The 17,491-nt window shown below is 27.2% G+C and overlaps 1 protein-coding gene and 1 long non-coding RNA gene across 2 annotated transcripts in view; one reads left to right on the top strand and one right to left on the bottom strand.

Annotated features, from left to right (window-relative positions):
* Positions 1 to 5,703: 5,703 nt before the first annotated feature.
* LOC100207091 (hatching enzyme 1.2) overlaps positions 5,704 to 17,491 on the bottom strand; it is a 49,054-nt gene continuing 37,266 nt past the window's right edge. Inside the window, exons 9-11 of the mRNA XM_065800786.1 lie at positions 9,007 to 9,220; positions 7,628 to 7,672; positions 5,704 to 6,052 (exon numbers count right to left, since the gene is read on the bottom strand). Coding sequence (XP_065656858.1) covers positions 5,886 to 6,052; positions 7,628 to 7,672; positions 9,007 to 9,220 — 426 coding nt within the window. The 3' untranslated portion in view covers positions 5,704 to 5,885. The remainder of the gene's footprint in view (positions 6,053 to 7,627; positions 7,673 to 9,006; positions 9,221 to 17,491) is intronic.
* LOC136082226 (uncharacterized) overlaps positions 10,140 to 17,491 on the top strand; it is a 37,372-nt gene continuing 30,020 nt past the window's right edge. Inside the window, exons 1-2 of the long non-coding RNA XR_010639504.1 lie at positions 10,140 to 10,196; positions 10,277 to 10,374. This is a non-coding gene — a long non-coding RNA (uncharacterized LOC136082226). The remainder of the gene's footprint in view (positions 10,197 to 10,276; positions 10,375 to 17,491) is intronic.

Below are 17,491 nucleotides of genomic sequence, written 5' to 3'. Positions count from 1 at the left end.
ATGGCTTACTTTTCTAAAATGAGGATAGAATATCGTTAGAGACTGCCCATGCTTTGTTTTATACCTGAACTATATGACTAAGACTATATGTTGATTTTATACACATTTAATGCATTGAGTTTACGTAGAAGTGACTCACAAGGCACAGCTCTTCTTGCTCCAAATACAATTCTACATGCATGTTTTTGTTTAGTATAAATATTTTTTTAACTTAGCGTAGCTGGTGCTTGCCAATACAATATTTCCTTAAGTTAAATAGCTATGTATAAAGGAAAAATATAAACTTTTTAAAGATCTTATATCTAAGAATGGTTTTGTTTTATACATCATTGAAATGTTTATTGAAATATTTCTTTCAAGAATGCTTTTATGTTTCCTCCATGATAAATTTTTATCTAAAATAAAACCTAAGAAAAACACTTATCTATTTTTTTCTTTCTTCTACACAGTGTTTCTCCATCAGTAGGGTCATCAGGAAGAATTTCTTCCTGATGAACCTACCGATGAAGAAACACTGTGTAGAAGAAAGAAAAAATTAGATAAGTGCTTTTACTAATTTATATATATATATATATATATATATATATATATATATATATATATATATATATATATATATATATATATATATATATATATAGGGGAGAGTGGTGTACCTTGAAGGTGAGTGTACCTTGGAGGCACGTAAATTGTGCTGCCATCTTGAGTGATAAATTCAAACTGAAATTTTAGTTGTATGTATTGGCCTCTAAAAGCTCGTAATAACTTGTTTTACCACAGCTTAACAAAATTGTTGTTGCAATAAAAATAAAAGTATGTTTCCTGTACCAAAAGTAATTTTTTTTAAAGCACTATTTTTTTCTACAACTGTAGGTATAAACTTTGTTTTAAAACTGATTATCAAAAATTGTAAAACTTGTTTTCAGCTGCATTTATGCATGCTTAAATTGCTTAACTCCTAACCTAAAAACATATGGTAGCGGTTTTGTAAAATCTGTGGTAGCGGTGTACCTTGGAGGTAGCTAATGTTGTGTACCTTGCTGATACCATCAAGGTACAAACTTGCATGATTTTGTAAATACTATTACAAGTAATATCTTTCATAAAAGTATTTTTTTAATGTCAATATATCAATATATTATCTGGTCTGCTTTTTTGAAAGCTAAAAAACCTCATTTTGAGCCATACTATCTTCTGCTTACCAATTATCCAATAAGTAAACATTAAATCAAACTTCTACCATGTTGAGTACTTAATCTATTCAAACAATAATACCTCCAAGATACAAAATACATTCCTCCAAGGTACATCACCGGTGGTGTACCACTCTCTCTCTATATATATGTATATATGTATATATGTACATATATATATATATACATATATATATATATATATATATATATATATATATATATATATATATATATATATATATATATATATATATATATATATATAAATTAGTAAAAACACTTGTCTGATTTATAGTTGTCTTTAACAGCATGTTTCACCATCAATAGGTTCATTAGGATGCTTCATGATAAACCTACTGATGGCGAAACATGCTGTTGAAGACAACTAAAAATTAGACAAGTGTTTTTACTAATTTATTATTGCTCTGTTTTTTAAGAAAATTGAGCACTCTATTTGTAGAATACACTTTATACTTAATTTGTACACTTTATATTTAATTTGTAGAATATAATTTATACATATATATATTTATATATATATATATATATATATATATATATATATATATATATATATATATATATATATATATATATATATATAAATGAGTAAAAACACAAATATTTCTTTTCTTCCTGATGATCATAATGATGTAGATACAAAGTGTTGAACAAAAAAATTAGAAAAGTGTTTTTACTTGTTAAATAAATAAATTAAACTAGTAAAAACACTTATCTAATTTCTGTCTTCAACAACTTGTTTCATATGAAAATGGTAAAACAAGCTGTTAAAGAAAAAAATTAGATTTAGACAGAAAGTATTTTTACTAGTATGTATATATATATATATATATATATATATATATATATATATATATATATATATATATATATATATATATATATATATATATATATATATATATATATATATATATATATATATATATATATATATATATATATATATATATATATATATATATATATATATATATATATATATACAGTATCGGACAAAACGAGTGCAACCAAATAATGCTAATTTAGTTTCTTTATATAAAAGTGCTGCATTTTTTCAATTTAGAGAAATAACTATGTAACTGTTTAAAAACAAAGTTCTTCAAGTTTTATTCATCACAAAGTTCATTATTTGTACACGAAAATTAATAAATTAATCAAAAGTATTAAAAAAAGTTGATTTCCTTCTGGAAAAAACAAGTGCAACTCGACAAAATGTTGACCAAGCTGTATTTCGCTATCAATATTTCGTGGCGAATCCTTGTCGATCACAGCCTTGCATCTTCGAGGCATAGATTCGATCAGGTGATCAATGAAACTTTGTGGAATCGCTGCCCAAGCCTTTTGGATTTGTTCAAACAGTTGATCCTTATTACGAACACCTTCACGATTAATTCTGCGGTTGACGATCTCCCACAGGTTCTCGATAGGGTTGAGATCCGGAGATTGAGGCGGCCAATCCATCACCGATAGATGGTTGTCTTGAAACCACTGCTTGACTACTTTTGCAATGTGTTTCGATTCGTTGTCTTGCTGAAAAACCCATTTTATTGGCATAATCCATTCAGCATGAGGTAACATAATATCTTTCAGGATATTTTTATACATGAAACGGTCCATTATTCCCATCGTTTTGATGTATTGGACCTAGACCGTTAGCAGAAAAACACCCCCAGACCATTACATTGCCTCCACCATGCTTCACGGTCTTATGGCAGTAACGTAAATCGAGGCGTTTTCCGGCCGGTCGACGTACACGGCAAATGCCATCGCTCCCAATGATGTTGAACTTCGATTCATCACTGAACAGGAAAGTTCGCCATTTCTGCACATTACAGTCAATATGAGATGTAGCATACAGGAGTCTTTTTTTTCTGGTTTTTAGTGAAATCAGCGGTTTCTTTGCAGGGCGTCGAGAAAACAATCCGGCTTCAACAACACGTCGTCTGATTGTTCGGTCCGATACAGGCAGCTCTAATTGCTTTTGTCTCTCGACTGATGATATCCAGGGATCCTTTTTGAAGGATCTGACGATCATGGAATCCTCTCTAGAAATGGTGGAACGCGGCCTTCCACCTTTGTTATTTGCTGCCAACTTCCCTGTAGAACGATATTTGGAACATAGTCTTGATGCGGTCCATTTTTTCACGCGATATTTATCACAAACACTTTTTTTTGACATTCCACTTACGTAATCGCCAATAGTTTTCTTTCTTAGTTCCAATCCAAGACCGTCGGGAGCCATTTTTGCACTTGAAGTCATAAAAATAATAAAAATAAATAATCCCGCTTCTCAAGGCTTACCGTGTTACATTTACCTTGTGATGATACAATAATGCTCTGTGGAACACAACGTCTTGGTTGGATGTGGACTGTATTGATGTAATGAAACACTTGTTGTATTTCACTTCTTGTATTGATGTTCTTCGATAAAACACTTTGATAAAACTCATTTCGATAAACTGTCTTGATAATACTGACTGATTGACTTCCATATACTGACTGAATTATATGTCGATTTACATGTCTCTTTTATAGTAAAATGAACCTGTGTGAACCTGATCTGGAAGATTCTAGATGCTTCTTTTCGATGCTTCTGGAAGCTTCTGGATGCGTCTGGATGCTTCTGAATGTTTCTGGATATTTCTGGATGCTACTAGATGCTTCTAGATGCTTCTTCTGGAAACTTCTGGAAGCTTCTGCATGCTTCTGGAAACTTCTGGAAACTTCTGGATACTTCCTTTAATTATTAAAAAACTTCCGTGACCAGAGTTAAGAAAATGAAACAAACCAAAAAAGTTGCACTTGTTTTTTCCTCTGCAAAATGGCACTTGTCAACGAAATTCTGCCTGTGTGCTATCACTTGTCAGCTTATCGCCTGTGCTGTCACCTGTCATGGCATGCTATGACTCTAAACTCCTGAACTGTTTGCTGTGGTAGTATAGTTCGTTTCGTTTTTAAGACATGTAAAATTAGAAACACTTTTTAGCATTGTTCGATGTTGGTTGCAAATGTTTTGTCCAATACTGTATATATATATATATATATATATATATATATATATATATATATATATGCAAAATATAGTTAACACATCGATTTAAATACGGAAAGTTTAAATAAAGAACACAAGCTGCTTCTTTAAAAATTTAATTCAAATTGCTCATATCTTAAATTATTTTGACAAACCAGCAAAATTTTGGTACTTTATAAGCTTTATTTTCTTTCATTTTATTTTGAGTGCATGAAAAAACCTGTTATTTAGATAATTTCAAATGGTATTTCTAAATTTACATAGTAGCGGAGTAGCGCTTTAATTTTGGTAGCAATCTTAGTCCTTCATCAAGTTTTCTTAGTGAGTACGCTTTGGAGAACTCCTCTACCCAACGGAGAGTCTGAACAATATTCAAATAATTAAAACAAAATTGCTTTCTAAATTAGTAATAAACATTAAGAATTAGGGTTTTACATAAAGAATGAGTGTTTTAAAATAGTGTTTAAGAATAAGTGTTTATAATATTAATTGTTTCTATTTTATTTAGTTTTTGATTTATCGGTGTTTTTTTCCTTTTATTGGAAGTGAACACATTATCAATCTGATACCAATGCTCCAATATCCCAATAGTATATATCTTCAGCTCAACAGCTTTCTTAAAAGTGACGATTCAAGATTATGGTTTATATATATATGGGTATCTGGGCCAGATGAGTATAGTCATACCTAACAAGTCGATAAAAAATTATAAATAAAAAATGCTGTAAAAGCATATTTAGATCGTGTCCTCTTAACAATTTTTTAAATAAATTTACATTTTTTTTAAAAATAAATTTATTCTTTTTAATATAATTTTCTTCCATGCTTCCATGTATAGGGTCGTTGCCGCCCGGTATTTTTAGATTACCACCGCATTAGACCCTCCTATTTTTACAGCCCCGGGCCTATGAAATGACTTTATCCGGCCTAAAATTAATCTTAATTTAAAAAAATTCTGAATTATTTAAAAATGCTTGCATCAATTAAAATTGTTACAACAGAATTATCATTTAACTTCCTTTCGGTATTACCTTTATCAAGACTACTAAATCTTTTTCCTACAAATTTTCTGACTTATTGTTCTTGGTTTCATTCTTCTTGCTTTAGTTATTTTTTTAAATCTCAAGAAAACTGGATAAGTGAAGAAATCATACCAAGTATTATACTGCAGTTACTTAAATATTATCTTTAATTTTATTGTTTTTTAACAAGGTGCTACATCTTTGCTAAGTACATTTTAAGAAAATACAAAAATTTATTGATTCGATTATAAAAGTTAATTAAAATTAATAAATTTTACTCATTTATGAGGGGGTTTCCGCGTAAAGACTCATGTCAAATTATGGAAATATAAAACTGTTTCCATGGTTAAATATATCAAAACATTAAAAACAGATTTTTCTGCCCTCGCGTAGTTAATCAAAGTCATTACATCGTATGAACACACTTACATCGTTAAAACACTTTTTTTATCATCTTAATAAAAACTTTACAAGCAATTTTAAACACAACTAAAAATAAAAAAAGTTAATAAATATTGTGCAACAAATAATTAAAATTAATACTATTTCCTATTTTCAAAAAAATGTTCGCTAAAAGAACATGTTTCATTTACAATTTTTTTTGATTTTGGATTAAAATATTGGTGTAGGATTTGACGAAGGTTTTAGATGAATGTTGTCATCTTTACGTTTTACGTTAAGTTTTGCTTTGAGTTTCTTGGCAAATTTTGGAAGAATGTCGTCACCTTGAGGTTTCGCTGTACGTGGTCCCATTGTTGTTATTGCAGGATTTCGCGGACCTTAGATACAAAAACAAATTTAAAAATTAAAATCGCAAATAAATTTATATTTGATTTAGATATGGAATTGTCCGTAAGCCTCGCTAGAGTTTTTACACAGAAAAAACGGTAAAAAAAATTGTGGACGTGTGTTCTTGTGTTACACGATTACGGGTGTATGCAAAATAAATTTGAGATGAATTGTGTTGCAAATGTGATGGTCTTTATTTTAACTTTCTTTTTTATATTATAGCATTTTTAAATGTGTACACACAAACACACGCAAACATCTAAAGTGTAAACACCTAAGTCACTATTCCCTCATCCTAAAAAAAAAAAATTTTTTTTTAGACTAGTTTTTTCAGTACTTTTTACCTTAGAGTAGGATATGCGATATAGCTTTAATAAGGTACAATTTCCTACCTTCTTAGGTAGAATATTATACTTTTAGGGTAGAAAAACCTCCAGGTGGAGGAAGGATTAATATTTGTTACTTTTACCTTTTCAATTCTCAATCTCAATCATATTTGATGTCGGTTTTGTACAATATATAAAAATATACAAATAAAAATTAATAGTTTTAACAAAAAATCAGTATTTTTTTGACAATATATAATTTTTTTAAAAATGTTGTTGTAGTAGCCCTCAATGGAAATTAATACACACTTTATATATATATTTTTAAAGACATTCATAAGACATTTTTTTGATACCAACTTGTAAGCATTAAGACATTTTAAAGACTTTTAAAGAATTTTATGTTTAGAAAAATTTTAACAAATCCATGTATCAAAAACTTGCTACTTAAAACGTCATAACTTTTTAAAGAACTGTATAGTATTGAAGCTCTTTCTAACTACGTATAACAATCTAGTATTGAACCCTTTTAAAAATTTCATGTCACAAACCTATATATAATACTTTTAAACCAAAATTCACCTATTTATTATACAGGAAACATATAATATACATATATTTTATTGAAATTTTAAACATACTTCCAAAACAAAGATGACAAGGAACTTTGACTGTTACAAAAATTAAATCTACTAAATAATGACCCTGCGAACTAGAATGAATAACCCAGCCAACATAAATTAAAAACTCTAGTTTGCTATATGGCTCAAGTTAAATGCCTTTAAAAATTTTGTGATTTTGTGAGAGGAATAAGTGCTACAAATAATTGCGCAAAATCGTGCAACTAATTGCACATCAATGAAAAACTTGATTTAAAAAATCAGTTCCTTAGCCTCATTGAAGAACTTTATTAGAATAATTAAATCAGCAGCATTATTAAAGAATTTCTTAATATATACCACAAAAATTGTCAAAAAAAAACAACAAAATGTCAAAAACAAATTAAAAATAATAACTAATTTAAATTAATTATTTTATTTTCACGTTTCTTAACTTGTTTATAAAGTATACAACTCAAAAAAAATTTAATTTTTATCTGTAATTTAAGAGATAAAAAGTGTTATTATAATTATATTAAAATATTAGTAATTACTAATTATTTTCAGAACCAAAAAAACTTATTTTTAGCTTAGAAGAAACAAACATAATACTACCATCAACATTCAACATGTAATTTACCTGTGCATTTTTCAACGCCATCACAACCAACAGTGCATGAAGAAACTAAAATACAGGAAAAAATTATTGGAAAAATTTTATAAAAACAACCACAAATAATAATTGAAGTTTTTTTTTAAAAGATAATCTAGTTGAACAGAATTGGTAATTTGTTGAAGGAAAAGAAGATGAAGTTTGAACCTAACAAATAATAATTAACAAAATGTACAAAAAAATAAAAGAATTGAGTCTCTCAAAAAAAATATATATATAAAGAATGCATTACTGGTGACTCCATAAATGCAAGTTATAGTGCAGTAGGCAGAAAAAATATTTTTTTATATTAAATATTCAATATTTTTTAAATCTGAATTCTAAATTTAAGCATGCAATTTTTGGAAAGGGTATTTTTCATATATTAATGGTAGCATACCGGGGGAAGTCCAAATAAATGAAACCTCTTGAATAAAAAAAACAACAACTGACAATTCTTAGATTTGATAACACTGAAGATCACTTTGAAAATAACCAATATTGTAGGAAAAGAGAAGCTAACCTTAAGAAAGGAAATGATTAAATGGAAACAATCAGAAAGTTTAAAAGATTTAAAAAAGCAGATAACACCCCTTATAGTTGTTTGTAGAGGTCGTTACTGAAAAATGTTGTAAAAGAGAGTAATGAAGTCAAATAAAGCCAATAACTTAGCTGTAAATAGTGACAATAATAAAGCCAACAAGCAAGATTTTCCACCAATTGACAAGCATGCAGTTCATGAAAAGCCTATCTCAATAATCAAGATTTGTTAATGAACTTTCGCAGGTCTGAAAATATTTTTGGTAGGGTGTTGGGTGTGGGAATTGTTAGAATGGCAAGTAACTAATTGAAATCAAGAAGAAAATTTGCAACAGTATTTTAAAATGGATAGTTTTTATGAGATAAATATAATCAAGATTTGTTAATGAACTTTTGCAGGTCTGAAAATATTTTTGGTAGGGTGTTGGGTGTGGGAATTGTTAGAATGGCAAGTAACTAATTGAAATCAAGAAGAAAATTTGCAACAGTATTTTAAAATGGATAGTTTTTATTATTCTTTTTTTTATTATTTATAATTTTTATATATGTAACTATAACAATAACACGTCAGAAAAAAAACAAACAATAACACGTCAGAAAAAAAAACAACAATAACATGTCAAGAAAAAAAAATAAAAATAACACGTCAGCAAAAAAAAAAAACAATAGCACGTCAGAAAAAAACAAAACAATAGCACGTCAGAAAATTTTTTTGGATTGTAATCTAAGAGGAGAAAAAAATCTTTTTCAAACACAAAAAAGCTCACAAAAAAAAATATATTAAAAATAAAAACACATAAAATATAACATATGTCAAAAATACACACCTAAGCATCCATACATGATATTAAGCTCATTTTTATCTGTATCACTTAAGTCTTCCCCATTCCCAACGTTCCACTCCTGCGCTTGTGTCAGAGATAAGAAAGTTGATTTTACTTTAATAGTTTTTCTTGACTCTGTAAAATCAGAATAATATCGGAATGGATAATTACCAAAAGACCACAAGTGGTATTGCATGATTGAATATATATCATATTTCTAAATAAACAAAAATTTTGAATAAATACAATAGAACCTTTGCACAATTTTTTAAAAAATATTTGTATTTCATTATTGCTATTATTATAATATATAATTTTGTTAAATAAATAATTTATATTAATATAATATTATTTTTTAAACCAATATGCTGGAGAAATTAAATTCTAAGAATAAAATATTGATTATTTTATTTTTTACTTCAAAAACTTCAGAAGCCTAGTAACTAGTAAAATATTTTTGAACTTATTTTTTCCTCATTATTTTTGTAATTATTTTTAACTGTAGATTTTGTTTTAAATAAATCCCGATGTATTTGATTATTATTTATGTCTACAATTATTAGTTTGTCTTATTAAATATGTAATTAAATTGATTTTGTTCTTTGCTTGATTATACAATTTATTATTCATTAACTTAATTTTACAATGAGTAGTTTTAATGTATGTTGGTTTTTTTTTCTTTTCTTGTAAAATTCTAGTACTTCATTGAATTTTTTTTTTCCTTCAAATTCTTTACTAAAGCTTTCATAAAACACAATTATTTGAAAAACTTTTTTTTAATTTTTAAACAAAGATTTCATTTACAATCATTTTTTTATCTTTATTGCTAAAACCACAGAGAATTTGGCAAAACCGATTTTTTATTTTAAAACTTAAGCATTTTTATTGTAGGTACAAGTATATTAATTGTAAACTTAACGCATTTCCAAAACTGTTAGACTTGAAATAAAACCGTTTTAAGTTATTTTAATAACTTGTACCAAGATAGTCTTTAGAAAAAAGCAACTTATCAATATTTCCATTGCCGCATAATGATGAAAACAATATTTTCTAAACTTATTTTTGACTGCATACAACTTAAATTTCTAGGTTATTTATTGTTTATATTTGCATTATAAGGTTGCTTTTTATTTTAATGTTTATTTTAGAAAATAAAAAGATGCTAGCTTTAAATTAAACAGTTAGTACACTAGGTAAGCACCCTAGTTTACCATTCTATTATATATAGCTATACTTTATTATTTTATATTATTGCAAAGTCAAAATACTTTAGTGTTTAGCAGTGTGGATGGAAGAGTTATTAGAAGATCTGACCTACATCGTTGGTATAAGAAGCTGCAAAAGAAAAACAACTTGCATAATGGCCTAATGGTAATAATATTTTATATGCATATAAACACCGGTTAATACAAAAGGATTAATTTTGCATTTGCAAGATTTCTTTATTGGTAAGTTAAAATTTAATGGAAGTATAGCAGATTTATAGAGAGATGATTCTAAGAACAGAATGTAGAGTCGTTCAGTAAGAATCTGAAAGGATAGAAGAGAAGCGAGACTCAAACTATTTTAAAAAAATCTCAATGGGAAAAATATAATAAGCACTATAAGCATTCTATGCAAGTCATGATAATATAGTGTAATTGTCCAGCTGGTGTAATGATAGCTAACCTAAAAAAAAAATATAAAAATGAGATAAAAAAATCGAATCTAAAGACAATGTGAACCTTGAATCACTTGCCTGAGACACAGCGCACTAAACCACTAAAAAGTTCACTTGTGTAACTGAATTTTTCCAATCACACTACTCTTTTAGATGCCTCTTTATATAAAATGTTACAATAAAAAATACAATAAAAAGTTACCTAGGTTAAGGTCAAATACGAATTTGTATTTGTACTTGGTAGTTATGGGCTAAACTGGCGTAATTGTATTTGCATAGTATTTGATAAAAAAGTTTATGAAAAATTTGATTTTGATTGAAATGTATTTGTAATTAACCAAATAATTTGTAACTTTTAACCTTTTAATCAACTTTTAAACTTTGTTTAAAATTAAAGTAAAAGGTATTTCCCAAAAAAACACCTGTTTGAAGCACCATAGAACCATTTAATTAGATTTGTTTTTCATTTTTGTATTTAACACTAAAATAATTTCAAAATTTGCTTATAAAAGGATATTTGTTAAGAGACCTTTTTTCATTCTTTTGCTTAGTATACCATATTATCAATATCGTATTGAAAAAATCTTTGCATTTTTTCCAGCAGCGTAGGAAGGGTGAAGCTGTGGGGGTGGGCTGCCCCGAACAACACTATTTTTGACACAGAATAAATTAACACAGTACTTGACATTTGCAAAAGCAGCAAACTATTAAAATGCATAATAAAATCATTAATTTATATTTTCAACTGCTACAACTTTGCGAATTGCACATGTCTTTTGTCTCTAAGGAAATTAGTCTATAAGAGGTCACCCAAAAGATTCTGGCAATAAAGATCAAGACAAAAAAAAGGAAATTGAGGAAACTTATTAAAACTAGTTCAGTTTTAATAAGTTTTCCTCTATTTTATTACTTCTCTTAATTTCTCAGCATAGATTAATTACTTCTCTTGCTAATTTTGTATAGATAGCCACCATTATGAGCATCCATATAACATAAACATTTACATAAATATATTTATTTGAATAACTAGAAGTATTTACTAGTTTGTTGTCAAAATATTACACCGTGCTACATGAACTTATTCTAAAAACCAAACAAGGAAAATTTTTTTTATCTTACTTATCACCTACGATTCAAAACGTGTTTGTTGAAATTTATGGAAAAAAAGTCAAAAGAAAAGTCATTATTGTAGAGGACAATGAGATGTCTGGTCAGCTAACAGCTGTTCAGATACGCATTAAGAGAATCAATGGCAAAGAATTTGTTGCATGTACAAACCATTTACTAAATAAAACATGCTGCTGTGTGAAAAGTAAAGATATTTTTGATTATATCGATTATCACAAATTGGATGAAATATAAATGAGCTGAAAAGGATATAAATGAACTAAAAAAGGGAAATGTTTTTGCCTCTTGACAGAGTGATCCAAGAAATGGTTAGATGATTTGAACAGCTTCATTTTCTTAATAAAAAATATGCTATACTTACTCCATTTAATCTTTTAAATGATAAATACGAATTCTAATGTCTGGGTCATGACCATGACCACATTAATAAAGAGGAGTTCTTTGTCGAAAGAAAAAGACTTAAATGTATTTAAACTGTACTTAAATGTACTTGAATGCCACATCACAAGATAAAACAAAAACATGTATAGATGTTGGTCCACTTTGACTTTTGCAGTTCATTCTAAATTACAGTTTTGAAAACTTTTGAAAACTAGTTCTTAATATCCTTATACTGCTACAAGTTTTTCTTACAATTGGTGTAAGTGTAAAAAAAAAAAAAAAAAGGAAAGATAAAGAAAATAGAATAAAATAAGAAAAATAAATGAAATAAAAATAAAGAGATTGAAGAAAAGAAAAAAAAGGAAATAAAAAAGCTGAAACTAAAAAAAAATTAAAAGCCAAATCAAACAAATTAACAAAAGAAAAAAATGAGATAAAAAAAAGGAAAGACAAAAAACCAAAGTTAAAAGAAAAAAAACATTCGAAAATGGAAAGTAATTAAAAAGAATTAAAAAGTATATATAAAAATTGTTCCATTTTTGAAGAAAGAAAAAAGAATATTTTTTAAATTTTATTATTTTTTAAAGACTATATTGTGTTTGCTTGATACGATTTACTTTTTAATTTTAATATTGTCATTTATTATGAAAACTCTATACTTTTTGTGACTAAATGTTTGTGTGTAAGTGGGTGACACGTTTTTATTTGTGAGTATTATTAAAAAATTTTTGTTCGTTTATTTCATGTTATTTTTTAATGAAATATTTATATTACTATTATTTATATGATTATTGATATTAAGATTATTATATTTGTTAAATCATTGTTACTTTTTTTTTGCAGTAATTGTTTTAGTTACATGGTAGGTTGTTACGTTTTGTCAGTACATAACTTTTTGTAACTTTTCTGTCTGTGCATTATATTCAATTGTTGTTTTAAAATTGATATTGATTTATTATCATATAATTTTCTTATTATTCTTATAATTTATCATCATTATTATTATCATTATTATTTGTATTATTAATGCTCTTTTATGGTATTTACTCAAGATTAGTTTTTAACTATTTGTAAATAACCTTGATTGTAAGATCTTTTATCGAAAAAAAAAAATATATATATATATATATATATATATATATATATATATATATATATATATATATATATATATATATATATATATATATATATATATTGATGTGGGTAATTGTGAAAGAAGTTTTTCAAAGCTAATTTATAAAAAGTTACCTTAAATCTACAATGAGTAGCTGCATTGATGACTTAGTTAACAGAAAAGTAACAAAGTTGATTTTTTGTAATTGTTAATGAAATTATAAATAATTCTGTATCTAGATAAGCTTTTTGATAAATGCAATTGTATTTCTTTTTATGAGGACAGTGCAAATCAAAGCCTATTCGCTTCGCGAAACTCCTGTTAATTGATAGAAATTGCATTCTGGGATGTCCTGCTGGACCTTTACCACAACTAACACAAATAGTTTTTTTTTTTAAATAAATAAAGTTTTTTGCTTAATATCTCAATTTTGTATTCAAGATATCTCAATTTTGTTAATATTAACATTAGAATGTTTCAATAAGAATGAAATAATGGGAAAAAACGTTTTGTAGAACAAAAAAAGTTTTGTAGAACATAAAGGTAGTGTAATTTTTTTAGAGCATAAAAGTATTTTATTGTACATAAAAGTTATTAACATTATACATTAATAAAAGTTATTAATTAAACATTATAACATAACAAAGTCTCATTACAAAGAATTAAATTGAAAAAATAATATCATAATATATCAAAGGGCAATACGTAGATTATTTTTGAAATTGCAATTTGACTTATTAGGTGGCATTATGTTCCTGTTTAAAAATTTTATGAAATAAAAAATTCTAGTAATAACAAAAAACATAACAACTTTTTTTAAAGTTATTAGCACATCTTATTACAAAAAAAAAATTGAAAAAAAGTATCATAATATATTATAAAGAATTTTTTTTGCATTTGACTTATTGTGTGGGTTTGTCTCTGTTTAAAAATTTTATGAAATAAAAAATTCTTATATTAACAAAAAACAGAACAATGTTTTTTTCCAAATAAAGCGCATGTTCTTCATGTTGATTGTGCAAAAACTCAAAATGACATTTTTTAAAATTTTTATTGATGAGAATCAGTTTTCGCCTCTTTTAAGATATTTATTAATAAATCTCATAAAAGTTGTTTCCATTTCACTAGTAACATAAAAGCTGATGAATTGTCAGCTGAACTAAGAAAGAGTACATCTGCACACCTTTGACATAACTTAACCTTTTGAATAAGCCATCCAGCCATGTGTAAAAGGGCTTGATCCTTTGGTTGCATTAAAATTTTTCCAGTAAACATATAAAATGATCCTGGACATAAATAAGATGTTCCTTTAGGTATGTTATTTTCTGTTTCATAAATTCCACAATTAGTGGTTGCTTGATTACTACACTTCATAAAATCATTTAGATTGAAAGCTGTCTCAAAATTTGAATCCTTTATACAGTTGCTATTGAATTTGCTTTTTTCTACAGATAAAAGTAATAAAGCGTTTCTATAGGCAGCTCGAAATTGTTTAACATTTGGATGGTTATTCTAACCACCTTAGCTTCAAATAATGGAAAAAAATTTCTCAATGCAGTCCTGATTAAAACGAGAAGTACAAACAAGCTGAAAACCTTCAGAAATAGCTCTCTACTTAAGGTTAGAACACTATTAATTGTGACACTTAAACCCCAATGATATGATATACTTGCTTGACTTCTAACATTACAAAATTTCCATTCCTCAATCCAGTACTTTAACTCTTCCAACTGAGAAATACTGGCTCCTTTTAAAGTTAGAGCACAACGAGCTGGTTCATCTGTTTCATGAATGAAGCAGATAAACCAACTCGTAATGAATTCAATATATCGAATAAAGTATCCATGCGTTCAACAAATCTTGCTGTTGGTAATACACTTAAAGGTAGTAAATTTGTATTAGAGCAGCAATATAATGCAGAAGCAACCTGATAACTAAAAACTTGCATGGCAAGTTTGATCTTCCTAGATAAAAGAGGACCAGGTTCTAAGTGTCTATCTGTTAGTTTTAGCACTAGACTCACAGAGTTTATTTTGTCAAAATTGTACAGAGACTGGATGTGTTGCAAAGAAATAATTTTACCATTAATGTCAATGTTATGTCTTCGTAAATTGTTTCTGATACTTTTTACTAAATGCGGAGGATCAAATAACATGAATATTTTTATCATTGAAAAGATTAGGAAAGTATGGTAAATTTTTGGAAAAACCAAGCAAACATAAGGCAGCTATATTAGTTGATCCTTGATCACAAACTACACATCTAATGTGTAAACCAGTTTCTTGAACCTTAGAAATGGTTTCACATAGTAAAGAAGCCAAGCCAGCTGTTGATACTGTTGAATTACAAAAATAAGCTACTGGTTGTTTCCATTTATTTGCCAAGCCTCTAACCATAATTACAAGAGCCTAATTTAAAAGTTTTCCATTTTTCATACAATAAACCCTGTCAGAATTTCTATCATACTCTAAAAGCTGCTTTAATGACATTTCATCCATAACAAGACTGACATTACGATCAAGCGGATTCATTGCATTAGCACATAACTTTAACAAAGAAAACAATCAAGTAGGAAACTCTTCTTGAAGATCTGAAAAAACATGGGACAAAAATATTAATAATCAGGTTTGACTTAGTAAACAGAACATTGTTCACAGGACATTAAAAGTTTGAGGACTATGAAACAGAATTTGCAAAGTCAAAACTTTGTCACAAACTGCCCAGCATTTTCCTTTTTGTGACTTGTTTACTCATCTCTAATTGACTTTAAAAAAAAACTAACTTGTATAGATAAGTATTTCCAGGATAAATTTAAAATATATTTTATAGACCCATCACAGTTTTTTTGGGTTTTTTGTTTGGATTTTAAATGTCGAACTTGTTTACGCAGTCTAGAATTTTTGACTTGCAATGTTAATAGTAACCTTTGAAGTTTGTTGAAATTTATCTTATTAGTAGACATTTTGTTTTCTAAATTACTATCTGAATTAACAGGTAAACAAACAACTTGCTTTTTCCATGGAACTGAATGACGTTGAACTGGTAGTTTCCTTTTGTAACCAAGAAGTGTAGGAGGATTTGGGATGTTAAAAATAGTAGGAATTGCTAATTTTAACAAACATTTTCCACCATTATTTGTAGAATAATATATTGTATTTTCAAAATGATTACTGCACAAATAAAAGTTTTTGTTTAAAAATACAAAACCTTTTTTGTCTAAATCTTTCCTACGACAGTTGATGACCCACTGTTTACGTTTACATTACAAAATTAAATAATAGAAGAATATGTTTTAAAATACTATAATAATAATTTTATAAACTTTTAATGAAAATAAAAGGTATTATAAATAATATATGAATTAGCTCGCCTTTTTTCGTCTTTAGGAAAATGAAAAAATGAAATATCTTTACAGTTTTTTCCACTCTTATTTCCACAGTTTATAGCAGCACAAAATGATGGCATTGTTACAACTAAGATCAAAATTCTTTTAGGTACATACAAAAATAACTTAATATCATAAAATTCTGAGGTCTGGCAGCATATCCCAGAGTGCTTTGCATAAAAATTACAAAGAGATTTATGAAATTATGCCTGACTGGATAGGCTTTGGTGCAAATCAGATTCTGCCCCAGGTGGCATAAACCCTTGCTACACTTCTGGTTTTTTCTAAACTTAAAATACAAATATTTGTATTTGCTTTTAGAAAATGCCGATTACAAATAATTGAAAAACCTAAAATTAATGTATTTGTATTTGATCAAATGTATATGACCATAACCCTTGAAGTTACAATAAAAAATGATATAAAAAAATATATTGTTAGTCATTTTATAAAAATTAAGTAAGCTAGTATAAAGTAACAGTATTAAATACCACAAGAGGGCTAGAATAATAAATGTGTCTAAAAATAATATAATATAATTAATAAAAATAATAATAATTAATAAATTAAATACTAATAAATAAATACAGTGACTAAATACAATACTAATAAATAAAATACAGTTACTAAATACAATAACTACAGATAATTAAAAACAAAAAAGTATTAAAAATTGGAGGAAGTTGAGACATTTCCCCATGATCAGGAATGAATTGTGATCACTCATAAGGTTTTATGAAGCCCAAGACATGCACAGAAACTTGTCAGAGGTGTGTCCACCTCAAACTTTGGTACAATGTCACCAAAGGAGATATTG

The sequence above is a fragment of the Hydra vulgaris genome, chromosome 07 (assembly GCF_038396675.1).
Source record: "Hydra vulgaris chromosome 07, alternate assembly HydraT2T_AEP".
Classification (NCBI taxonomy): domain Eukaryota; kingdom Metazoa; phylum Cnidaria; class Hydrozoa; order Anthoathecata; family Hydridae; genus Hydra; species Hydra vulgaris.
This window is presented reverse-complemented; position numbering and strand designations above follow the sequence as displayed.